Raw genomic sequence first — 26,929 nt, 5'->3', positions numbered from 1 at the left:
AATCCTGGTTCTTATGTTTCCAGCCCCTTCCACAGTAGTGACAGCAGCACCATGCCGGCAGCATATAGGGAGAAGGTAGGAGTTGGCAGGATGATGTCTTTGCGATGTGAAGGAGAACTGTTGTCTTAAATAGCTTTGTCATACGGGTCCATGGAGGAGGAAGGAAAGGATATATAGTCCAGCTAATCTAAAAATGCTCAGATTGAGCAGAAAGACATGGGGAGAAGGATATGCAAGCACACAATATTCATTACAGAATTTAAAGGCAAAATTCAAAAGATATTTCTTTCTCAGATAATATAGCAGCAGTTCTTCAGGATCTGCCTGCCTGTTACCTACATTATGAAATAAAAAGAGATTCTAGGTTACAGAGGGATCTAATATAACCATCTCACAAGGATTAACTATGATGATGAAATACAATGCTTGTGGATTAATGGGGTGTGTTTGTTCAGCAACAGGATCCTATCACTTGATTACAATCTCCAGATAAATAGCAAAGAGAGGCTGAGTAAGCACTGGATAGACAAGAGTAGAAAGGAAAGTATCTTTGGACTAGATCCTTCATTGATTCTTGTCAGCATGAATCACAAATCCCTTCATTTTGAAGCTATGCACTTGAGCATGTGAGAATTCTGTGTATTTCTACCTCCTTGAAGTTGATTATTAAGCCTTTCATTTTCAGAGACCCATCAGCGTAAAAGCAGAGGAAAATCATAGTATAAAAAGAGCAGGGAGGATATACAACTATATTTTCAATGTAATGAAGTTTAGCATGTATGAGTGGGGCTTACACAGGCTTTGCTTTAGCTTTATCTCAAGACTGTTGCCGTATCATCGGCATGTTTCAACTCATTGGAGGTAAGATAATACAAGCAACTTTGAAATAATTTTTTAGGACCCATAGCTGCACAATGAAAAGAGGCTGAAACTCAGCAATTCTCTCAATGGTTCTGCTATACCAGCAGCATGATCCAGTTTACCAGGTGTGAGACAACATGAATTAGTTCAGGAATTTACTGGGAACTGCAGAATGAAATAAGGTTTCAGTGTATGCCTTTAAGCATAGCTGATGTATAATGACAGATAAAACATAACAGACAGAAAAGACCCTGAATTACTTTTCCTTGATTGACCTGGTTAAAAAAAAAATCCAGTACCCTCTCTCTAGAGTATAAAAAAGTTGACCAAACAACTGAAAAGTATCTCTAGAAAAATACACAGAAAGGTTTGGTTGTTTTTTAACAAAGGAAATTCCTTCATTTCAGCTTATAATATATTATGGGTGATGTGTCTGTTAAGAGGAACTCTTATTCACTTGACCTGCAAAGTAAGAAAAAGTGACAAAATGTCTTAGAAAACGAAACATGAGCTTTTGGCATAAAAATTAACTACTTATTTCCTTTTGGTGAGTTACTGAAACTATGTTAGTAAGCAGCATATTCTTTTAGTAGTGATATATTTAGTCTAACTACATCAACTTTAGGACTATATAAGGTTTCAGTCAATAGATAACTATAATCTAAAAATTCTGTGATATAATGGGTAATACAAAGTCACTCAGACTATGTAAAAACTGTGGTAGAAAGGAAGATCAAAGAAAATAGATGATTATTTATGAATAGACTATTGCTCCAGAATAGCAGCTTTCCTGTATAGGAACAAGAAGCATTAAAGTACTGCTGTCAAAAAAATAAAAAAAGCCATTAAAAAAGCTTATCTTCCTGCCATTCACAAAAAAGACAAGCTCATTTGATTGCTGGGGGCAAGTCATGCTGTTGCATTGATGTCTGAAAAACAAAGCTTTACACATCAAGAGACATTAATGAAATGCTACATGCTTCTAAAGGTCAACGGAGTTTGCTTTGTCCCACAGAATTTTTTTTCAGAGTAAGCATCAAATTAAGTGGATGGGGAGGAGCCAACGTGATGTATGCCGTTTCTCAATAATTAATGCATGTTCACACCAAACTTTCTACTCCTACTCCCCACCCAACTCTTCTCCCGTGATCTGAAATAATTTGGAAGGAATTTGAACCCCTCTAATCCTAACCCTGTAACCTAAGAGATAAAGCACTTACTGTGAGGGGTGACTTCTGGGCTTGAGCTACAACTGCCAGGCCTGGGTTTTTCGTATTATCCAGTAACTGATGAATCTAGAATACATAGGAATGCCTGAAGCTAGAACCCAGAACATGCAACATTACCCACTTCTGTGGGGTGTCAGATGCTAAGCTGTGGAGCATGCTTCTCATTTTCGCTTGTTACTCACACGAACTGTCTAGGGTTTTTTTCTGCAGAATGACCAACTTTTAACAAAATCAATATTACTACTACACACACATTTAAAATTTCCTTTTGTTTGTCTCTGTGCTATGCCAGCTCTATACCCTGACTGCTGTGGTGCCATTATAAGATGACCATACTCTAGATATACTGATTTGGGATTCTAGATTCTCCATTTCTCTAGAGGAATGTCCAGGGAAAAAAGGTTATTAATCTTTTAAAGATTAAATCTTTAAAATTTAATCTTTAAAAAAGGTCATTAATCTTTAATGGTGTATTAGAGCTGGCCTTTACTTTTTTTTAGAAGGGGACTTACGCACAGTGAGGGTACTGAAGCACTGGAATGGGTTGCCCAAGGAAGTTGTGAATGCTCCAACCCTGGCAGTGTTCAAGGCCAGGCTGGACAGAGCCTTGGGCGACATAGTTTAGTGTGTGGTGTCCCTGCTCATGGCAGGGAGGTTGGAACTAGATGATCTTAAGGTCCTTTCCAACCCTAACTATTCTATGATTCTATATGTCTCTCAAAAGTCGCCATTTGTGTATGTACATGTCTTGTTCTATTCACCATTTTTACATTTCACAGCAAAAGTCTCTGTATTTCATTTAGTCAGTGCAGGCTTTCAGGACAATGTAGTCAGCCCCAAATCTTTTACCATTCCCCATTAGAAGGAAAGAAAATGATTTTCAGCAGAGATATGCTGCTTCTTTTGTGGTTTAGCCCCTACTGTATGCCTGAGATCTACCATGATGCAAGCACCAAAGCAACGTCAGTCACTAGGTCCTGCAGGCACAAGCCCTAATGGGTCCTGCTGACTGCAGCATTGCTGTAGTATTCCACGTGTGTTGTAGGTACAACGATGCAGGTTCAAATGCCTAAGAAGAGAAAGAACCAGACCTACGACTAGATTTTGGCAGTCCAGTATCTAATTTTCAGAGTACTACACCTCCAAACCAGGACCCAGTATTTATGTTAGATGAATAAGCTTACACACACACAAGAATGGGAATGCTGAGGATGGGTCGTTATAGAAACACTTCTTTCATGAAGAAAATTAGTAGAAAAAGCTCTTCTTGAGTATCTCCATCAGTGCACACCAGTGTATGAATAGCCATCCAATCTGTCAATGCCTGCAAAGCCCTAACCTTTCTACTCATCTAGCCCAAGTCTGTATGTTTTAAGCAGTATTAAAAATGTAATGCCACCCCTTCCTTTAACACCTGTAGAGTCTAAGAAAATGCACTTCATAATATTCCACATAGCCATAGTATAATCTATAAGGATGTTTCTAGCTTCCATGTGATTTTTCAAATACCTAAAAGCCAGAAGATAACTTAGCATGTTTCAGCCCCCCCCAGAAAACAACCACCCATATTTGCCAGATGCATAGATTTTACTGAGACAACTAGACAACAGTCCCACTTGTAAAAAGGCAGGGAGGAATCTGTTAACAGTAACTGAGAAATACTGACAAGCAGACTTATGATCTGCACTGCAGAAAATAAACTACAAGGTCTGGAACACGATGAATCCCTGGAGTTCAAACACCTCATCACTTCAGTGGGGAGATGTCATTGCCTGCAAGGGTTGGACCATGATTTTTACCAGATTTGACTTGCATGGAACTAAGCAGCACACAGGCGAAGAACAGACAAGGCACTTTCCCCCCCAGTTCAGTAGACCTATATGCTCCCTGCTTAAGCATATACTGGGATTTAATCACTTTTGGGGGCCGTTATCAACATGGGAGGCTGTGAACTGTCATAAAAAGCCCAAGCAGTGAAACTAAGACGTTTCAAAACAAAAAAGCTAATTACGGTAGCTGGATTCACACTTAATTTGATTTATTGACATTTTTTACAGTATTTAAAAGCCAAAGTAATACAAAGAAAGTGAAGAAAAAGAACTAAAACCCAATAGGACCCTAGCTGCTTAAACCACACTTCTAATGCCACTTCAGATGATTTGCTATAACCTGCTCGGCCTCCTGTTGCTATGTGGAATCTTTCAGTGCTGTGCTTTCCCTATGCCTCTGCTGTCTTAACGACACCTCAAATGATCTAGACACCTATGGTTAAGCAGCTGAATTTCACCTACTCATAGTGGTTACAGAGAGAGACAAACAAATTGAAACAGTAAGAATTTTGTATTTTAATAGCCAATGCAAAACCAGTTTAACCTACTAACCTGATTTCTGTCACGGTATCAATTCATAAATAAAATAAAAGAGATGGAAGGCAAGAAGAGGAAATAGCCTGTGGAAAACTGAGCAGCAGTGATGTGGAAAACTGAGAAGCAGTGATATGAAAACAGCCTGCAGGCTGACATGTCAAACAAATTAGAGCCATTTATTTTCATTACAATTGGCAGTTTTCGTGGCTCTTGCTCACTCTGATACATGAGTAACTCAGCAAGGGATAACTAATGCAGAGGTGCACTGAAACCACACACTGAACATACAAACTACTTCTTTTCTGAGTTCTACTCTTTCATGAAAGAACCTGCTGCAATTTTTCATGTGCTACTTTGGGTAACTTCTGTAGACTCACTAAAAAAAATTACAAAAGTGACGTGCTTTCTCCGTGTTATGATGTACCCCAGATCAAAGATCCAAATTCAAAACCATGGCGATTTGTGTATTTGTGCATGTGTGCATTCAGAACTGAAATCTCAGCTTTGCACTTCAAGAGGATTCTGATGTTGAAATCTGAATATGGTGACTAGAGCTTTCATAATATATTAACTTTGATATAGTCTATGTTAATTTTTGGCCTCATCTTTGGCTTCAAATATATACATACTCAAATCTACTAACACTGTAATTTGTTACCATTTAAAATGATGTTGCTTTGTATTTTCGTGTTTTCTCCACATGCTACTACTTGGGTTTGGTCTAATCCTACTGCACCACAGGCAGCACCAGAGGACTGACCTCTGCAGATCAGCTTTTGACCTCTTTATATTTTTTCTATCTTCTTTATCACAGGAGTGACTGAATGCGTGAGAAAGCTCTTAACTGTACTTTCATGGCTCAATATAGTCTTGAGCACAGGATTAAGTTCTGCTGAAGAGTCCTTTCCAGAGACAGGTTCATCCAGTCTCCTACTGAAAGCACACTGAACTCCATGTGAGTTTTCCCATTTGAAAAGCCATTTGGAGTCTTTTGGCTTGCTCCATGAGAAAATGAAAGGTTCTGGTGGAGTCACTAAGTGACTCTTTCCAACTTTTGGGATAAAATTAATCTCCTATATATGCAGGTCAGCCATAGCAATTTGCCTGGTGTAGCAAAAGAAAATACTAACTTGTTTATTGCATGTTTTTAACAGAAAGATACCTGTGCCAAAAGAATGTAAAACAGCTTTACTACAAATCAGAGCATGACTTCTGATCAACAAGGGACTGAATCCAACAAACAAGGTTCTGATTCTTCAACAGACAACTATCTCTGCACTCACACTCCTCTGCAAGACTCAAATGTAAATTAGGAAATTAGCTGAAGCCATTAAAAATTATTTATCAATGAAGTTGTTAAGTGTAATAAGCAGCCATACCTTTATACTTCATCCTAACTTTCTCCTCCTCCAGCATTTGACCTGAGCTGTGCAGGGAATCTTTCTTGTTGAATACATACGATTCAAATGTAGGAGATGTATTTTTAGCAATTAACTGCAGTAATTTAAGCAGAGTACTGTAATGAATGTACTGGATGGAGAATGAAGATAAGGACAGAAGATGTAATATGCTTATTTTTGGTAGCTGATTCTATTCTGAAAATGAGAAAATATATTTATCTGTGTGTTGATTAGTGTGTACTGGGACTGTAAATCAGTTTTCCATTCTATTCCATTCCATTTCGGTCTTGTGCTCTCTGGTTTGCCATTCACACAGATACGGCCCGAGGAGTGAAGGAAGCAGATTCATTGTTTGTCATCTAAGAGAACAAACAAGAAATGAAAAAATGACTTATTAGTATTATTTGACTGGCAGGCTCCCAATATTGCCCTTATCAGGTCCTCCAAGTCATTCAGCAGTGTTCTACAGGAGATACCTACAGAAGATGGCTAGAACGAAGGTAGGTCAGTGATAACTGGGGTCAGGGCCAAACAGTGATGGAGAAGCACGGTCTCTGAAATTGTGGACCTCACCACCCATAAGCTCCTGTGATGAGAGTAAGCCCACGATGCTACTGATCTGGGGCCAGTGATGCGCCACCATGACCACAGAAATACTATGGGAGTAACCTGTGAGTGAGAGCTCAAGAGTTTCCATGGCAGAGCAACAGAAGTTGAGGACACAGTAGGGATTTATACGCTGACAAGGACCTTGCTTCACAGATGTGGCAGCCTAAATAAAAACTTACACAGAAATAGAATTTTAACAGCAGTGGGAATATTGACTATGGTGAACAGTTGCAGAAAACACAAAATGTAAACGATAGCATTATAAATAGTGTATTGCCTCATCTGTTTTTCTTCTGTATCCTTTTGTCAGCTCTGAGTTAATACTTTTTCACAAAGAGTCCTGGGCATAGCAAGGAGTATCAGAATGAGGTGACAGAATGACTTGCCAGAGTGCAAGACACTGGGAAAAAGCAACTGGAAAGAGACTGAAGACACTTGGAGGCTGATCCATTGCATGTCAGTAAGAGGAGCTATTTAATCCTTTATGGGATTTGACTTATCAAAGAAAGGAAAAGGGCTTCAGGGAAAAAGAGGATTTTAAAAATCATTTTACAAAATTAACTAAAAAAAAAAAAAAAAGAAAAGAAAAGATTATACCAAACCAGGGCAATTCCAATACAGTGCTTGAACGGCATTTCTTGGAATCACTTGTGTGAGACCTGGTACAAGACATTTTGATTACAAGGAGCCATATAATACTGCTGTATACAAAGCACGACCAATTGGAGACATCGTTAGGCAGCCCACCATTCAAGGGTGCCAAAAGCAGTATGCACTTCTACCCAGACATACTGGAACAGACCCTTCCCCAGCTTTCTATTACCATCTCAGTGAAGTCATCTGTGCAGCTTGCCCGTATTTGTTCAGCGGTCAGAGGGCTATTCAGCACAAAGGTCGTCTTCAGTCCTCTTTCATTCCTCACACTAGTTACTGCATCTCTCAAAGCAAAGAACACAGAGCATCCCAAGAAAAGTCCTGCCTCACCTATGCCCTTGAAAAGAAATAAAAAGAAGCCAGATAGGTGTAGGTTTAGAGCAAATGAGAGGAGTACATGCTATATAAGTATCAACTAAAAAGCTTAAAAGTCAGTTACTCAAAAAGTGTTTCATCCTTCAGTAAGAAATTCTAGATTTAGTGGAAGCAAGCTTAGATCGCACCAAGTCTTCTGATGGTAGCTGCCTCTGGGGAGCTAAAAATGTTGATTCAAACATTGGCTATTGATTTTAGAATCTTTTTTGCTCATTGCTAAACTGAAATTTAGAATTACTAGCAGATAAAATTAAAACAATCCAAATCCAGGTACAGATACAAGTAAGAAACAAAGCCTGAACTCATGATAATTCCCTGTGTGAAAACACCACTGACCTCAGTGGGCTTGACATCCTCTCACTGGTTCTGACATAAGATTCACATTTGTTCCTTATCTCAAAGATAGGTCAAATCCACCCTTATTCCATAGTCCTCTCAGTGCTGTGGTACTGGACATGTTAATGTGGACTGGAGTGGGATACTACAATTGTATCTTACTTACCTCCTTGCTGAAATACAAGAACCAAATGTCTTCCCCAAGCATGCTGCATGAAGAAAGAATCATACCTTCTTGCAGTGAATTTCAAAGGTATTCATAGGAGATAAGTTCACAGAAAAGGATAAAAGCTCTGTTTGAAGAGCCATGAAAGAGATGCAGCAATACTCCACATGTCTTTTCCTATTAGTTTCCCTAATGTTGTAAGTAAAACAATTTTATGGACATGTTTGAAATGCTAAGAAGAGGAAATGAAAACTTATGTATGTTTTGTGTCAGAGTAATTTCTCTGTTTGTCCTGGGACCTAAGAATTTGGCCCCGTGATGGTTTGCTTACCTTGGATGCATAGATGGCATAAGGATTTTGGGAAGATGACAGCAAGGAAACACTAAACTGCTCTGGAATATCACAAACAGCAGGGATCTTATACTGATCTGGACCCCGAGTATAGAGGACTCCTTCTGGAGAATACTTTAATTCTTCCATTGTGTACAGTCCAATGCCTTGAACGAAGGCACCTTCAATCTTTAAATAAGAAAAGAAATAGCATTTACAATCTCATGTTTGGTAAAATTTTGTCAAGAACTGATTTGTATCACTAGCTGTTAAAAGACCATTTTCATTTCTGTTTGCCTAGTGGGTTTCTTCAACATTTTGGGGCTACCTTGATGAGAAAAGCTTTCACACCTCTATTTCATACCAGGCAAAGATAAATGCTTTCATGATAAAGTAATAGCAGGGAAACACCTTCATTAATTGCAGGCTATCAATGGGGAAGGCAGGTCAAATGGCAGGAGAATATGGAGACTGTAGGTCACAAACAGGATTTAAGTCCAGCAGACAGTGGGCATATATACATAGAGGAAATACTACAGGTTGACACCATGGGTAAAATTCAAGCTTCACTGACATCAAAAAAGCTATGACACTGACTCAAATGTGGCAAGTCTACAAGTAAAGGACTTTCTAATATGATCTATGACTTTTAACATTAGTAAGAAATGAGCGTTTTCTGAATTAATGAGGTAATCTTAATTTCAGATAAGGCTATTGGCGTAAGAAATAAGACAGCTCGTGGCACATACCTGCCCTATATCTACAGCTGGATTTATGCTGCATCCAATGTCCATAACAATGTCTGTTCTGAGGTTCTGTCAATAAAATTCAAATGTATATTACTGAGAGAGATGCATAGAGTGAAGCATTAGAACATAATACAGGTTAGAGCTAGTATTCATTGGGATCATGTATACTAAAATAGAGGCCCCTCCATATACACAATTTCAAAGTAATTTCCAATACCCAACAAGCAAAATAGGCTTGTCTCAACTTCATCAGAAGTTTAGCCAGAGACAGCCCTGCCAGTTTTTTCCCATTGCACAAGAAAATCACCACATAAATAAATACAGATAGAGGGCATATGATCAGTTGTCTGTTACATTTAGTTGTCTAGATGGTCAAAAACCTGGAAATAGAATATTTAGCTCTGCTGTTAATTTGTTTGCGGGCAACAGTGAGAGAACAAATGAAGAACATGCCAGATGTCTGCCATAACCTGAAAGGTGAACCCATGTGACATTAATACAGATGTGCCAGAAGCTTCTTAACACTGCACAGCTTTCACTCTGCTCCACCGTAATTTTCATTTACACTTTAAATATATTTATTATCATGTGGAGACAGGATACTTACTAATGCAAAACCTGAATGGCTGTTGGAGCCTCTAGTGACACAAACAAACTTCATTCACATTATTTACAAAACGTCCATGACGCTCGGTCATTACCTTGTGATCTCCTGTTAGGCAGTTAATTTCAACCTCTGAACAAGCAGCTCCATAAAGAAAATACGTGAATGGTTGTCCCTCCCCCTTCTCCCAATCCATGTTTTCACTGTAACCTCTGATGGAAGAAAATTAATGTTTGCATCATAACAAGTAGATGAGCACATGAAAGCCTGAAATAACTTTCAGTCTTAAATAAGAGGTCAGATGCCCAGCAGTTGAGTTCCATGAAATCCTACAGAGCACTAGTAGTTTAGGTTTGATGGATCTGGTGTTTATATAAAATTTAGCAAACAAGCAAGCTATTTCAGTTCAGGAGAGTCAATAACCAGCATAATCCCAGAAATAAACTAATAAAGACATGATAGTCAAATACAGAATACAAATTTAAGGGAATTCAGAAAAAGGTAGGAAAACTGGTCAGGACCTACGACAGAATAATTTACAAGAGAGAAATTAAGGACTTTAAATTGCAGAAACTGCCTACAGAATGAGAGAGGGTTAAAACAGGAACATTGAAATAAGGGTGTAATTAGAAGAGAGTGGGACAAACTGAGGAGACTGTAGTAGTCAGGACGATGGGGTAAATTCAGCAGACGAGGACAATGAAGTGTGGTATCTCTCAACTATATGAGCTATATGACTAAGGCATATTTTCTGACCATATATGACTGAAATGTCTTTGTTGAGAATATTTAAAATTATACTCCATAAAATAATCACAATATAATTCAGAGCACTGAACCATGCATTGAAAAAGGGATACACAAAAACCACATATTCAACTTCTCACATCCCAGCTGGCTCAGCTGTCTTTGAGATTCTTGAACGTGAAGAATATGACTGGATAAGAACTAGATCAATACAGCACTTAGACTTTATTTTCCAGTACCCAGTATATCAAAGAATTACATGAAACATAAACTCAGCCATTAGAAAGAACTATTGGACAGGATCTTCTATTCATGGCATTGATTATGTAGAGATATCAATCCTATTTATTTTTTAGGAACAAAAATGTATTACCTAAAGTAACCAGTAGCTGAAAGACTCACGCTTTGTTCAAAAGCTTCTTGAATCTGTAAAACATAGCAGTGTTTGTGGCAAACAACAGAAGGAATCAGGAAGGAACACAGCATGCATATATTTACTTAAATTACATTTATTTACTTATTTACACATATTTACTTAAAAAAACCAAACTGTAACAAATCATAAAGAAAGGAAAACCATCTGAGTTAAGCATGTTTAGCTGCACAGGGGGCCTAATACTGTAGAACTAAACTCCCTTTAGATGGGCAATCTGAATTCTTTTGGCAATACAATAAGGAATAGACCAGTCAACAGTGGTGTTCTTGCAGAATCTTTATTACTGGTAATGCCATAGTCAGAAAGGGCTCTACTCAGTTTTTCTCTTCAAGTTCAGTAGTAACGGGTCTCTCTTTGTGAATTGAACAGATCTGGTTGATAAGTCACTGACATTAGAGATCTGCATGACCTATTTACACAAAAATGACAGTTGAAAAAAAGAACTGCTCTTTGCAGTGTTCTTCTGCCACTGGTAAGAATGACAATATGAGGTCCCAAATCTATTCCCTTTCAGTCATTCTCATGTTAGATTTACTCAGTTCACAAGTCAAAAAGGTGTTTGGGGTTTTAAAATTATCTTTAGTTAATTGTATTTTACTGACTTTGCAAAATATAAAATTACTTCTCTGCATATATCAACATTCTTTCTTAGGTAAGCTATTTCTGCTAGTATTTTGAGTGTGTCTGATTAATTTGACAACCATTAGAGGAGATTATCTTCACGTATGTAGCTGTCAGCTACCAAGCTAGCACATGTATTCCAACATTATTTGCTACTGCTAGGAATTACTACTGCCAAGAGCTTACATCTTCATAGTCATTATAGTGTTTAACCACTTGAGAAGAAACACCCTGGTGTGCTGGATCTGTAAATGTCCTTTTCATTCAGAAACAGACAACAAGCAAAAATGGATAAGAAAACATAACAAAGAGGTTTTCTTTTAACATCTCAATACATAGTACTAGATTCTCAGCCATATCTGCACAAAAACAGTTGTTATAGGAGAAAGCTTTAAGTTAAGAAAATTCAGTTTCTAGCCCTAAAATTTTATTCAAGTGGGCACCACAAAGGGGCCATTTCTATATACAGCTTTAGCACTATTTCTGTACTGCTCTACTGCAAATGTAACTAATATTGTAACTTATTACATATTAGAGCAATGGAAGCAACGATTCCTGCTACCTTTTATGTAATTCTGTAATATACTGCATATGGGAGAGAGATGGGGGTAGGAAGTTGAGAAGGCTTCTCTTTATTGATTTGGTAAAAACAAAGAACAGCCATGTAGGAAAACTGACTCTGTATGCATATACCCTGCAATCTTTTGGCAACAGCTTGTCTAAGGGTAAGCTGGGGTGCAGTGTGTTATTGCACAAGCTGATATTTTTGTATATTAAAAACTTCTGTGCCTCCGAATGTGTCTTCACAGATAGCCTCGCCTCCTTTCCAACTAGACAGAATCTGAGGATTTTTTCCCCACATATCTAAGCCAAGCACCCACACTCCATCTTTCTGTCAAATAACCTGTTTCTACAGTTTTCAACTTTAGGATTATTAAGCTGAGCAGATGGATAATTACAATATATTTATCAGAGTTTCTGCAAGCACACAAACAAATTTAATAGGATTCACGTATCTTACCCATTCATTCCAGGTGCCTTTTGGGTTCTTCTTGATGATAGGCTGCAGGCGGTTCAGAAGAGTTCGGCAAGCATCCTGGTGAGAAATCAGGAGAATATAACACAAAATTAACATGGTTTGGTACTATTCAAGATATGTCCTAGTTAGTACTTAATCAGTATATTCTTTACTGTCATCTTGGTTTGAAAAAGTATGATAGGATGTGTCATTTTAACTGCATACACACAAACCTTATAAAGGGTTAAGTTATGAGGGCTGGGATCTGCAGGACTCAGTAGATTTAGAACAGGAACAGGGTACAAGATTTGTACGGGACTAGTTAGTTTGTTAGGTAAAACAAGGATTTTGCCAAACGTAAGCCTTTTGGGGAAAGCTCAGATCATACTCTGAAAACACCTAAGTACCACTACTGAGAAACTGTCCACAAGTCATGTTTCATCTTGCCAATCTCCAGTGGTATTACTGGTAATCTCAAACTTGATTTCTATGGGATCCCTAATGCTTGAAGTTTGGCAGGCATTAAACACCATGAGGGATAAGGTGTTTTGTTAAACTAATGCTGCTCTTTACCTTCACAGCCATGCCATTGACATCTGTCCCGGCAGATCCTGCTGAGGCACATGCATTGGGAACAGTTGTTGTGCTCGTTTCACAGAAGTGAATACGTGACATGGGGATGTTCAATTCCCGACTAGCAACCTGTTTCAGGAAGAACAACATATTCTTCTCTGTTTTAGAAACATTCTAAACACTCCAACAGTTCCCTTTTACTTGCTAGAAGCCAGCAATATCAGGAAAGATAAAGTTTTAGCAAGTCCTCTTCCAACCTTCAGCTGAAATCAGTTTGTCAGTACAAAGAAACACAAAAGAAGGGCAATGCTTTTAGCTGTACTCCACCTCTGGATTGAGACTCTGGAGTCCAACATTTGGTTCTTGGTTTTGCTGCTTACACCCTGTATGACTTAGGGCAAATTATGCAGGCCAGATCCCAAGCTTTCATAAAGTTGATAAATATCTTTACCAATTAAACAAATACAAACATAATAATATTGTCCGAACTGTATATTAATCTGAAAACTGACGGTCTTCTTCTTAGCATAGGTTTTATGGGATCAGCCCCTGAAAATCTAATTTTTAATAAGCCTCTACTCATACCATTGGAAGAATAAAAAGCAAACAATCTGTGTTTTCTTTCTGCTGTTTCTCAATGAAGGTATTCTGCTTTTTCTCTTAATACAAAGCAGCAGTGGCTATGCTGATAGAGAAGCTGTCCTACTGGTACACTAACTAACCAAGAAGAAAACTGTTTAACTGCATGACAGATAAAGCACAAGGTAATATTTGTTTGAATCACTTGTTACCTGAATCATTTTTGTATGAATACCCTGCCCCATTTCAATTCCACCATGTGTCAGAAGCACAGACCCATCAGTATAAATATGAACCAGAGCAGCAGCCTAAAAAAATAAAACCAAGATTAGACTAGTGAGAAATGTGTTGTATATGGTAATGAATTGATGAACCAAAAGACAGACTCAGTTTTGAAATGTATTTCAATTTCTCTGTTTAACGCTTTTGAATAGAAGACACAATTTGGAATGCTAGTTCCTGCTCTTCCTCTACAATGAACTTGAAAAGATACTAATTCTTGGAGGTCTGCTTTTTCTGTTGCTAAATCCTGAAATTAATCTACACCTGGCAATAGCATCTCAATGGTTCGAAAACTAGCTGGAAGACCTCACTCAGCAGTGGTTGTATATGTAAATTGCTGCAAGTTCCATTTTCTCCCTCGCTAATGTTTGAGAGCCTTTGGACACAGGTTTTTCAACAGCACAGGTTGGTCAGACTGTAACATTAGTCACAGCAGTAAGGTTCTGAATGAGATTTTTCCTTCTGGACTCAGTTGGAAGTAGCACTGTAGACTACAAAGACCCTGTGACTTTAGTCTTGAGAAGAGACAGCCAGTTTGATATGACACAAGCCAGTCAATTAATTTTCAATTGATGAAATGCTGTCTATTCCAGAAGCAGTGGGATACACCAACATTAAAAAAAAATAAAATACAAAGACCAAAACCACTACTGTCCTTCTTCTCTTCCTTAGGCTTAATCTTTGTTTACATCAAAACATTAAGTCTTTAAGAACAGCATCGCGTAGTACCCCCATGGTCAGAAAAAATAAGCTCAGTGCTTATTCAATTAACACTCTGCCATCAGTCCTCAAAAACTTTTCATAAAGGTGTCCAACTCATCTATACCAATGCTACATCCAAAGAGATGGGACTGGGCAGGGTCCAAGCTGCCTGGGTCCTGAAAACCAAACAACTTTCATCACAGCTTGAAGAGAGCTAGAAGCTAGTGTAGCCTTCACGGAACAACCTTTAGGAGGATGATAGATTTTCAGAAGTTGAAAGATAACACATGTGCTTTATATCCTAGGGTAGAGTAACTGTAACCTTCTATGGATAAAAAGCTTAGCTCAATTATTCTTTAAAGAAACTAACCTGAGAAAGGTACCGTGCGCCTAGTCCAAACGGAAACTTCATTGGTACAATGGCAATCCCTTTTTTCTTCCAGTAATTTAGTTTGTTAAATTCATTGGCAGTTGTTTTCCTACTGTAGTATGCAGATTTCTCCATACATTCATTCCAACACCGTATTAAGTTTTGTGGATCAAGCTTTTGCTTGAAGTGTGTCTGCTCGTTCTCCTTATACATATTTATTTCCCTAATCTGAAATAATAAAATTAACACCTATCACACAATCTGGTTAAAGGCAGACTGACTGTTAGAGGGGACTATTAGACAACAAGAAGATTGCCACGTTTTTTGAACAATGACCAGTTTCGTTCAGTTTGTAAGAACATGCTGTTCATTCAACAACCAGACATTAATAAAAAAATAATAATTTTAGCATAAATTTTGTCTGACTTAGAAAATATCTGTTTGAACAGTTGAGCTAGTCTAAAGGGTTTTAACTTTCCAACTGCGTAGACTTCATTTCATGAGAGAAGATGCCTTCATTTTCTCACCTTTTCTGGCGATAAACCAGTTTTATCTGCAACTTCTGTTATCCAAGTTTCTGTCACCAGTCCTGACTGGGGAAAGCCAAACCCTCGAAATGCTGTATTTGATGGCAAGTTTGTTTTGCAGGCATAAGCACAGCATCTCAAGTTGGGAATCTTGTATGCATTGTCCATTTTTAATAAGGATACTGATGCTACCTGTGGTAGGGGACAAACAGGTCTAGTTATCAAACTATTAAACTGCTTCTTTCAAATTCACATTTAAATATTTCTCATCTCATATAAAGACCTTATTTTGAGACAATTAGCTTTAAAATTGGGTTTCTGACAATCACTCATAGTAAGAATACTCTTACGCCCACATGCAGATTTTATTAATACATTTCTAATGTAGCTATTAGTTTTCAGTTCTTTTTTGATATTCAGAGAACACAGCTGATGTACCAGTAATTCAGTGCTGGTCACTAGGTAAGTATATAGCCCATACTTAGTTTACGATTGATTTTGCTCCTACTTTGATATGAAAAGCCACACAGAACTAAAAATAGGCAGATTAGATTTAAAGCACTAGGAGCTATGAAAGGAACTGATGGAAACATTCAGAATTATCACATCCTATGGAAATTCACAGTTAAAGTTTAGTTACATCAGAAAGCATATGTACTGCAGTCTACAGTGTCTTCTGGTTCTTACATTTTTCTTTTAGAGATTTCACATTGCTAAGAAACACAAGAAAAGGAAAATCCTGTATTAGTGACCTCAAATTAGGTTCTAGGAGTCAGTATCAAACTAAATAAATAAGTTTCTTAAAGTTTTGATGCTGCATGACGTGGCCACTGTCTCTCTTCAATGGTAAGTAATTTTCTCAGGATGGCAAATTGAAGCCTGATTCCTTCTGTTCCCACTGAGCTTTAAACAATAAACTTCAGAACATTTCTTCATAGAAACAACTGAAGAGAGTTTTGCTGTAATAACCATGCGTATGAATAATGTCATATAAAGCTGCCTTTTCACTTGGGAAATGCAAGTCAAAAAGTTATTCGTGGAATTAAAAAAACAAAGTTTGGGGTTTTTTTAATTATGACCACAATTTATGAACTTCAGAGAAAGCACGTGTATGAAGCTTATTAGTCATAAGAGGGCTATTAGTAAATCAGAGTGAATACAAAGTATTGTCACAATACAACTATTGGCTATTAAGAAGTTTCTTCCCAGAAATGGCTGTTCTAATCTTGGTGCAATAGTAGAGTTAAAACATACTATTAATTCTTGAGTGAACAATAACTAAGTTAAGCATAGATTACTGGTATTCAACCCTCATGTTGCAGACCAGTCTTTATTACGATGAGCATCTAGTACCTTGGCTCTCCCAGGAGAGGCTCCCATAAAAAAAGGTCCTCTCTAAAGAAAGAATAAATCCCAAAATACTGTCTTGGGAACACACAGGTAAGTCACACTGGACCAGAAAGAAACATGGACTTTAAGTTTGGTAAAGCTTATAATTTTATTTCCAGTAAACTTATTTCTCCTTCTAAAAGCATTGAATTATTAATGCTATACTAATAGAATCACATAGCTAGACCACTGGTTATCAATCTAATTAATTAGGCAGTGATGTTAGAGAGTTAGGCTGTTATCGTATGTGCTATTCCAGCTGCAGCAGAGCTGGGTGGAAAGGTTACTCAGTTGGTTATCACTGCCTCCCAGTTCTAGGTTCACCAGCTTCACTATAATATTGTAGAACTTCATCTTAAGATGGTTCTGATATGTGATTCACATTAATGTACAGACTTTTAATAATGATTTTTTCTAACCCAGGTTATTTTTCAGAACCAGGTTAGTCAGCAATAGCATGGGCAGTTACACTGACAGATTTCAGAGTGCAGAAAATACAAATAACTGGGGCAGTAACAAGCAGATGAGGGATAGTAACCTCAATAAATATTTCAGTTACAGCTAGAACAGACTATAAAAACATGAATAGCTAGTAACTGATATTAAAGCAAGCAACATTTTGTTCTGTGTAGACCTACAAGTGAGGAACTGAGGTATACAGCACAATAAATGCAAACCCAGTACACTAATGCATAGAGATAGTAACAGGACTACTACCACTATGAATTTTCTGAAGGCTAAGAAAGGTCTTCAAGCCTAGTAGACATAGAGCTTTACAGAGGCACAAATTCAGGTGTTATGTATTTTAAAAGGAATACATTAATAGTTGACATGTTAATCATGGGAAAATAAGTCTGAAAAATGCATTTCCCACGCATTGCATGGGAAAATATCAGAAAGTATTACAGTGCTTCACTGTACTGAAAAAGTTACACAACTAGGTGTAGATTTTCCAACAACCCACAGTCCCTACATCGGAAGACTATATGATTAACAACACATGTGCAAGGGAATTTGGCCTTCATAATTTTCCAACTAATGATTCCTCCATGTTACAAGATTTGTCATCTTATAAAATCCTTACCAGGACAGATTCATCAGGGGTGCATCCTCCATTAATGTAATATTTGACATCCACAGCTCTGATCCTACCATCATTCATGAAGCCAACCTAAAAGGAACAACAATAGCCTATTTAGATTTTGGCATTCATTCATTTCTTCAGTGCTTGTATATTTTGAAAATTAATGTAACCCACACAATTAGGCTTATACTGCACTATTAATTTCTGGGCAGCATTCACTGGACTTATAAAAGTGCGAGAGAGAAAGAAACTATCTTCCCAAGATACTGACTTTCCCACCTGTACAGATACAGCATATAATAATCAACATCAGTCCACTGGGAAAGGAAGATGCAGGGAAGCCCAATAGCTTCCTGTGTATTGCCTGACATGGTTGATAAGTGTGTCATCTAGGAGCATTCACTGTAGGTGAAGTCAAATCCCACTCTGACTGTAAGAATAGTGTCTGGCCAATGCAGTATAGTATTAGCTCTTCTTTTTGAAGAAATGTTATCTTTATCTCTCATCTCTCTTTTCACATGTTGCCACTAACAGTTCCTGAACTCAACATGAACTATGACTCATTTTCAACTTTAGGGAAACATACAATCTTTCTTACTTTACCTATGTAGATTGTTGTGTGATGTGGTATACTACTTATATAGAACTTGTTTGGCGTAACTTGCTTAACATTAATAGCTGAATATGCTGAAGGCTTAGTCTGCAAGCTGTGACTGTCACCTAGATACGCTGAACTTTTTAACTAGTTAAGTAAAAGAAGGCCTCAGAGCTGGTTCAAGCTGGAAGATAAGGAAGCTACAATCACCAGCAGAAGATGCAACCTTTGAGGTAAGAAAAGAAACAGCCTGTCTAGAGACAATGAAAGGACCCAATGAAGAACAGGAAGGCCCCGGACCCTAATACTACTATTGGTCTGAACTGTTGCATGAGGGATGGGGAACTTAGACTGTAAGGGTATAATTGCCCAGGGATTTCTTTGTTCAGGGTCCCTCTTTGGACACAGCTGGATAGGCTCATCGATTTGAAGGAAACCTGGAGTTGAACCCTCTTAAGGTGGCTGGCATGGATAATTTCTATGACAAGTAGAGATGGAAGGGAAAGAAGAAATTGTCCTAATGAGTAGTTGTGACTGATGACAGTGCTTGAGCAGGGAAGAGATTAATTTCCTCCATAGGGTGAGTTCTCCTGTATGACACTGTTTCTGTAAAAAGCTAGCTATTCCTCTGTGTGAACTGAACCATATGGACGGTTTAAAATAAACCTCTGCAGAACAAGTCTCAGCTAGTTTAGCTTTCTGTTTCCAGAAGGAAAGACAGAAAAAGCTGTAAGAGGAAAAGGACATGAAGGGACTAGAAAATAAAAGAAAACAAAATCCTGCAGAAATACAGGCAAAAGCACAGAAAGGACTGCACAGCAACATGATCTTCTGGTTTCCTGGCTAGTAGTTTTGGCTTAAAGTTGAACCAATTATACTTATTTTCATTAATAGGACACACATGAAATAGTAACACTAAAATACTTATTCACAGAATATGGGCAGGCATTTTTTCACTGAATTCTTCTGGCACTCACTTTATATTTACCAATAAAAGGATGTCGACCACCTGTGATTAACATATCATCCCCTCGGCTCAGAACAAGGCGGACTGCTCTGCTGGTTCTAAATCAAAAAGAAGTCAAATTTCAGTCAAAATGAGATGTTGTTAACAAGATAGCTATTCATCATGTATCCAGATCTAGCCATCCATATAAACTTAATTTGAATAGGCTTAAAATTATGCTTAAATATATGTCCAGAGTTCATTTCTTTCACATTTACAATCATGTCTGAATTTTAATTTCATCTCTTGAAAGTCAACAAGATAATTCAGTGCAAACTTCTTCTCAAGAAATTGTTATTTTAGTGTTAACACTGAACTGTGTTAAATGAGCTAACAGCAGTTCACATTCAACTTTAAGCAAGAAGTAATCACATCTGAGCTATTCAGAATCATACTGAAAAAGGGTGCCCTGAATAAAACCAAAACATGGATAATAACAAAAATAGGAAAACTATTTTACAAATGCAAATACCATTTAATAGAGTTACTTCTGAAAAATATTAACGTAAGATGTAAAATAAAGCCCTAACAATAATTAAAAAAAATTGTTTAAACTATATAAAAGATTATTTTTGGCATGGCCTGGTTAGTCCAAAACACAGATAACATGGCCAAAAATAATCAAGAGCAGTTTGTCCAACAATGACAGTAGTAACACGAGAAATGTATTGAACTAATCACTCAGATAACAGGGTCATTTTGGCTATGACAGGATGTAGCCTGATGTGTATTCTGCAGCAAATCAGGTATGTTTATAAAAGAGGTTACTATGCTCTGACAGCTAATTGCCAATATTGTCTAGCCAAATTTGGAGGGTGGGGAACGGAGCTTTATTAAGGTTCCTAGACTAATTCAGGCAGTATTAGCAAAAAACCCTCTACCTAATAGATTTAAGCTAATTTTGACCGAAAGATCTTGGGGACTGAACCAGAACTATTTGTTCTTAGAAATAATTCCACTCATGAACTCTTCCCTCTGCATTCTGCTGTGCCAGTGAAGTTCACATCTGGATGGTTAATGTCATGCTTTGAATCTACATACAAAGCCTCAGTAGTTAACAACTGGTCCTTTTGAAATGCTCAATAATTTCAAGAATACTTCTATCTTACACTAACATCAATTTCTTCAAGTACCATTACTTTAGTTGAGGCTAGAGCTGCTTAACATTAATGGTTTAACAAAACAAAACAAAACAAATGCACGAACAGTCTTACAAAATGTGAACAGTCAGGATTTTACAACATTTTGGCTAGCAGCTTTGGGAAAGGAGAAAGCATTTTAGCCAATATGCAAAACTTGTTAACCCCATTTTCTCTTCATATCCCCATACACACACATTGCACTTACTTGTTTGCTGCCACTGCAGCAACTGATGCCAGTAAGCCAGATTTCACAAGTTTACCACCAAAAGCTCCACCAACTCGTTTAACATGGCACATGATCCTGTTGGCTGGGACGCCTAAACTCGCAGCTACCATCTCCTGTAAAAATAGTTGTAATCTTTTATGCCAACGCAAACTAAGCCTAAAAGTGAGGTTATAAAAACCTTTTCTAGAAAAGGGTTCCACAGATGTTTCTTTTCTTTTCTTTTTTTTTTTAACTGGATGAAAATAATTTTTCCTTTACCCGAGCTTAAAAAGCAAGAAGAAGATACCAAAATCTCTACCATGGAGACTGTGAAAGGGCCATGGACAGAAGTGAAGAACAATACCCTTGGATTTCATTACCTAAACAATAAGAAGCTTCAGGTATAAGAAAAAGGGATTAGAATACAGTTTTTATTATTTTTATTACAAAGATAATAGATTTTATTTTTAATTCAAATAAAACAATTTTCTTTTTAATAATCTAAGGGCCTGCTAGTGTCAGGAATGTTCTTGCTTCAAATCATTTTCTCAAGCACAAAGTTCTTCACACTTCTTGGCTATTGGCAATATACTACTAATAACCAAAATGATAAAAGGAGCTGAAGTGTTTTTTAAATACAAATGCCAGTATTGAGTCTGAAATACTATCAGTTTCCTGCACCACAGCTATTGCTATGCAGACTGAATGCTATGTAAGCCCTGCAATGTTTACCATCATGAAAATTATCAGAGCTGGCACATCTCTCCTGTGAAGAAAGACAAAGAGTTGCAGTTGTTCACACTGAAGAAGAGAAGGCTTCAATGAGACCTTACTGTGGCCTTTCAATATATAAAGGGGGCTTATAACAGAGAAAGACCTTTTACAAAGGCCTGTAGTGAAACTGAAAGATGGGAGATTTAAATTGGACTTAAGGAAGAGATTTCTTACAGTGGGGGTGGTGAGACACCAGAACAGGTTGCCCAGAGAAGTTGTGGAAGCCCCATCATTGGAAGTGTTCAAGGTCAAGTTGGATGGGGCTTTTAGAAACTTTGAGATCTAGTGAAAGATAACTCTGTCCATGGCAGGGGGGTTGGATTAGATGATCTTTAAAGGTTCATTCAAACCCAAGTTATTCCATTATTATGATTTTGGTATGGAGCAGCAGTCTCACCTACAGCTATTAGAGTTGATCAAACCCTCAGCAGGCTCTGACTCTGCAGGGTGCTGACTGCACCTAACCTCAATGGAAAGCAAACGGAGATGCAGACCCTCAGCACTCCACAGAGAGATTTTCATGCCTACAATAGTGGGGCATGAGGTACTTTGATCAAAGGGAAACAAGAGATGTTTACTTCCTCCTTATCCTCATAAAGTAGTGGTCAAGTGTTTATCAGGATATAGCAGTACTTCAAAGCAGCTGTTGTTGTATAATCCAGATGTGCAATTTCATGTTCCTACTGCTTCTAAATTGTTAAGATGGATCTGTTAACCACACTTAAAAAGCTCTGTTGTCACAGGGTCAACCACTTTCTCTGAGAATGCTCTGTATTACCTGAATAACTGCTGGATGCTGTGTTGACACATACACATCCATTTCCTTATCCTCTCCTTTTGGAACAGCAAGCGCACTCTGAGTCTCCATGTAGAAGTGTTCCTGTCCCCCAATGTGAATCTCTCCTGATCCAAAGACAAAAACACAAGTTATACTGAGGTAAAAAGACAGAAGAAACGAACCAGGAAAGAAATAACAACCCATCATCATTTAAATTATGGTAATCAGTATAAAATCTTCTGATACTTCTTTTATGAAGGAGCAACATCTAAGATAAAAACACAGATTAAACTCCTTGAAGGATTAAATTGATCTTCTTCCAGTGACATCAACAGAACCTGATTAAGAGCAGAATACTATTGCCTAGAAGTGGTGTCAACATTAAATAAAATGTTTTTTTAGGTAAATTAAACAAAGCATAGACATACTGGACCAGGTCAAGAAGGTGGCTGCCAAGATAGTCAGAGAACTGGACCACAGAATGTATGAGAAGAGCTTAGAGAACTGGATTTATTCATCCATAAGAAGAAAAGGTTTAAGGGGAAATCTAGGTCTACAACTACCTAATGGGAGGGTACAGAGAAGACCAAGCCAGACTGTTCTCAGAGATGCACGGTGGAAGGATAAGAAGCAATGAACACAAGCAATTCCAACTTGATATAAGAAAAAAAAACCCACCATGAAAGTGCTCAAACATTAGAAGAGGTCCCTATAGAGGCTGTGGAATCTCCATCTTTGGAGATATTCAAAACATGAGCGGACATGGCCCTTAGTAACCTGAACTAACTGGACCTGCTCTAAGCAGGAGGTTGGACTATGACCAATGACCCCCTTCCAACCTTATTATTCTGTGACTCTGTTTCAACGACAAAGCATGCAGAAAACTTGAATGCAGTGGCAGGATCATAAGACCACTAAGTTTAATCACACTTTCTTCTAGGTGACTTTTCTCAGGCCCAATAGCTGTATGGAAAAAAGGCAGACCTGGGACCTGAAGAACAGTCAGTCAAACCCAAATAATGACAACAACTTCTCACCAAATATATTCTGCAGTTTACCTTCAATTGTATTATCAACAGTTTCAAATGCCTGATCAACATTTCCTTGTTCTAGTTTTCTTTTGGGCTCAAAGAATGAGTTGTGCTTTATAGCTTCCTGCAGTGAAGAAAAAGAGAAATAGTTTTTCAAAGTATTTTAAAGATTCAATGAACAACTGTATTTCATCATTTTACTGTCATTTTTGGTAAGTTTGTGCATTCAGTTCCAGCAATTCTTTCCTGCTGCATCTCCTGTTACTGAAAATAGTAGTCTCTAAAGGAAATGCATTCAGTTTATTCAACCTGCTCTTCCTTCTCATACATCTAACACCCAGCCTAAGTCCATTTCCTCTACAACTCCCACATCACGTTTCTAATATGCTCTGTATCTCTTTTTCCTCACATTCCCACACCACTTCCTACATCTCCAGCCTAACTCTGTTGGCTTGCTAGCTGGACAACAGATAAAAATGCTACAGATGATCAAGAGCTGATTGTTCAGCCAATTGATGAGCCAATAGCTACCAAAAGAATTACAACCAACCAGCATGCTCATTAACTTTCCTCACCAGAAACATTAAAAGAGTTCTTCTTTCATACACTTGTGATTGTTATTATGAAATTTGTGGGACCTTAATACTTCTGAGACTGTTGCCTATCTATCACCAGCCATCAAATTAGCCAAAAGGTTGAAACTTTTTTTTTTTTTTACAGAGACACTGACAGACTGGTTAACTGTATATTCATATTCACCCTTTTCCCTTAGAAAATCATGTTTAAAAACCTAATGAGAAGTATGAACTGCTCCCTCCATTAATTAAATAGATAAAATAATTAGAAAAAAAACAAGAGAAAAGAAACTGCTAGTACCTCAATTGTTAAGATCACTGGTTCCAACATTTCATACTCTATCTTCACTTTTGCAGCTGCTTGTTTAGCATGAATATCTGAATCTGCGACCACAGCGCAGACAATCTGCCCAACACAGGTCACCTGTAAAATACACATCACTTAATAGAACAGAGGATTCAAATGATTACCATACGTGATGCTGCTACTCTTCTGTGTAACCACCCTTCATGTTTCTTTTTTAGAATTCTGTTTCAATGTAGGACTTTTGTATTTTTTAGATCATCCACGAAGTGAACAAATTATTAGAAATACCAGTATAATACAGTACTAAAATATGAGTAACAAGAGCCTAACTTCCAATGAAACATACTCTCCCAACATCACAGATGGTTTTGTGAAGTTTACTCTGTATTCTTCTGATTTATATATCTTTCTCTAGGCAGAATATAAACCATATGAAGTAAAACTTCATTATAAAAGGCTGAAACACAGTAGAAATGAAGAAATTAAGTTAAAAAAAAATTATAGTTGTACCTTGTTTCTTGCAAATATAATCTCTGGATCATCAGAATAGTAGAACTCATTTGTAGCTGGTACATCATGAGCTGATATGACATCGAACACACCTGACACTTTTAGAGCCTCTGAAGTATCTATAGAGCTGATTGGGATACGGGAAGAGAGCAATGTAATTCATTAGTTTTACCAATCATTGCACAGAGCAAGAGAACAAATACAGACATATGTTTGTTGTACTGCCAGGATCTGCTCATGGGTTCAGACATGTCTTTTCCTTCTATCTCTGCTATGCAAAGAAGTGCAGATTAAAAAGCAGGTTAGTAGAATTTTAAATTCTACTAACCTGCTTCATTCCTAGTTAATATTCTAGATGTAACAGGGAAATAACTGGCCCATTAGACTGCCTGAACTGCATTGATTTAATAAAAATCTCCGTACAATTACGATGCTACAATTGCTACTTCCTAAGACATCACAGCCTACTACACAGATACAAATAACCATCTGCAAATGGAGGGTTCATGTAAAGAATTAAAATAGAAATGGCAAGACCAGTATAAATGAAGAATGAGTGGGAATGTATGGGTGTAGAAGGATCAGAAAAAAAAGCAGAAGGTCTGTAAGAATGGTATGTTTTAGCAGGTCACCACACTCACACCACATCCACTGGAATCCTCTCTGAATACCCACATCAGAAGATAAAGGAGAGTGAATAAATCCTACTGATCCAGAGATGGGGGTAATGTCAGCTCCCTGATGATACCAAAAAAATGCAGATCCAAACCCAGCATACTATCTCCAACCTAAGAATAAGCTAGGAAGTATGACACAGACTCTACAGCTAAAAGCCCCAGTCCTCTCTGTCATTACAATTAATCCTGACCACACCACCTGGATATATGTTTTCATGTGTGAATGCTAGGTAGACAACTTTGATGTGTTCATTTTGGTGAATGTTGAACAAATTGCTAGAATAGGTGTAACTCTGCAGCCAAAACACATAAATGAAAACAGTTTTCTTTCAAAATAAAATCTTTTTCCCAGCTTCCTCTCCTATAGTCTCACATAAGCCTTCCTCAGATACACTTACACAATCTTAGCATGAGCTCTGGAACTAGTGACGACAGCCAGGAAGAGCTCCCCATCCACAGAAGGAAGGTCATCAATGTAAACTGCTTCACCAGTGGCATGCTTAATTCCAGACTGGTGCATAATGGGCCGTCCTACAGGATCCTGGGGAGACTGAGTCGGCTCTATGTCCTGTACAGTCAAAAATACAACCCCCATTTTCCCCAGAGAGTAAAAATAAGAATAGTCATGTTAGTCTTACAGCAATCAAAGTCAGATGAGAAAACAACTGTTCATATTATCATCTTCTGGTTCAATATTGAAAACAGATGTGTTGCAGGACCTGCCTGCTTCTCTTGGGGATTTCTTCTATTTATTCTCTTATGGAGCCTTCCAAACCCCTTGCACAGATTTGTCTATTTGGATTTTTTTCCTGAAACGTTTACAGCAAAGTGATACAAACAGCATTTCTTTTTTCAGGACATTTTCTTCTCTGATTCATTGGTGTTACGAAGCTTTGATAAATTTCTGAATTATTCTTGCAAGATTCTGCTTTGTATTTTACCAGTGCCTAGTGTTGTATGCTGAGCTGTTTGCAGTGATTTCTAGGATTTGTCTCCCTTGCTGAACAACTGCAAGTGATCAATGCAAATCAGTGAGAAATTGCTTAAGTATTTCCTTCCCAATCTTATTTCCTTGCACCTGTGGATGAATTTAATGTCTTAGTGACATTGTTTTGCTAATTTTTTCCTAAAATTTAGTTCAGTGTTGCCAGTTAATTCTGCAACACCAACTAATTGTTGTCAACTTCCAGACACTTTTCCAGTTCTGTGTCAGTGTTCACACTAACTTTTTCCTCTTTTACATTTAGAACTAGTTAATTGCTCACAACTCAAAACCTTGTTTCTTCCATAGCTTCCAGTACACAAATGTTCTGGCTACACA

The 26,929-nt window shown here is 37.7% G+C and overlaps 1 protein-coding gene across 1 annotated transcript; it reads right to left on the bottom strand.

Annotated features, from left to right (window-relative positions):
• Positions 1-6,164: 6,164 nt before the first annotated feature.
• On the bottom strand, positions 6,165-26,686 carry LOC104399881 (aldehyde oxidase-like; the record flags this gene model as incomplete). The annotated part of the gene is made up of 20 exons (XM_010021081.1): positions 6,165-6,215; positions 7,289-7,456; positions 8,328-8,516; positions 9,077-9,142; positions 9,778-9,892; positions 10,801-10,853; positions 12,506-12,580; positions 13,076-13,204; positions 13,867-13,962; positions 15,009-15,236; positions 15,536-15,727; positions 18,009-18,095; positions 19,581-19,668; positions 20,957-21,090; positions 22,509-22,633; positions 23,567-23,663; positions 24,416-24,538; positions 24,932-25,058; positions 26,007-26,179; positions 26,611-26,686. Coding segments are annotated over 20 exons (2,392 nt in total), but the record flags the coding sequence as incomplete, so codon positions are not given.
• Between the last annotated feature and the right edge of the window lie 243 nt (positions 26,687-26,929).

This window comes from Nestor notabilis, unplaced genomic scaffold (assembly GCF_000696875.1).
Source record: "Nestor notabilis isolate BGI_N333 unplaced genomic scaffold, ASM69687v1 scaffold23578, whole genome shotgun sequence".
NCBI lineage: Eukaryota > Metazoa > Chordata > Aves > Psittaciformes > Psittacidae > Nestor > Nestor notabilis.
This window is presented reverse-complemented; position numbering and strand designations above follow the sequence as displayed.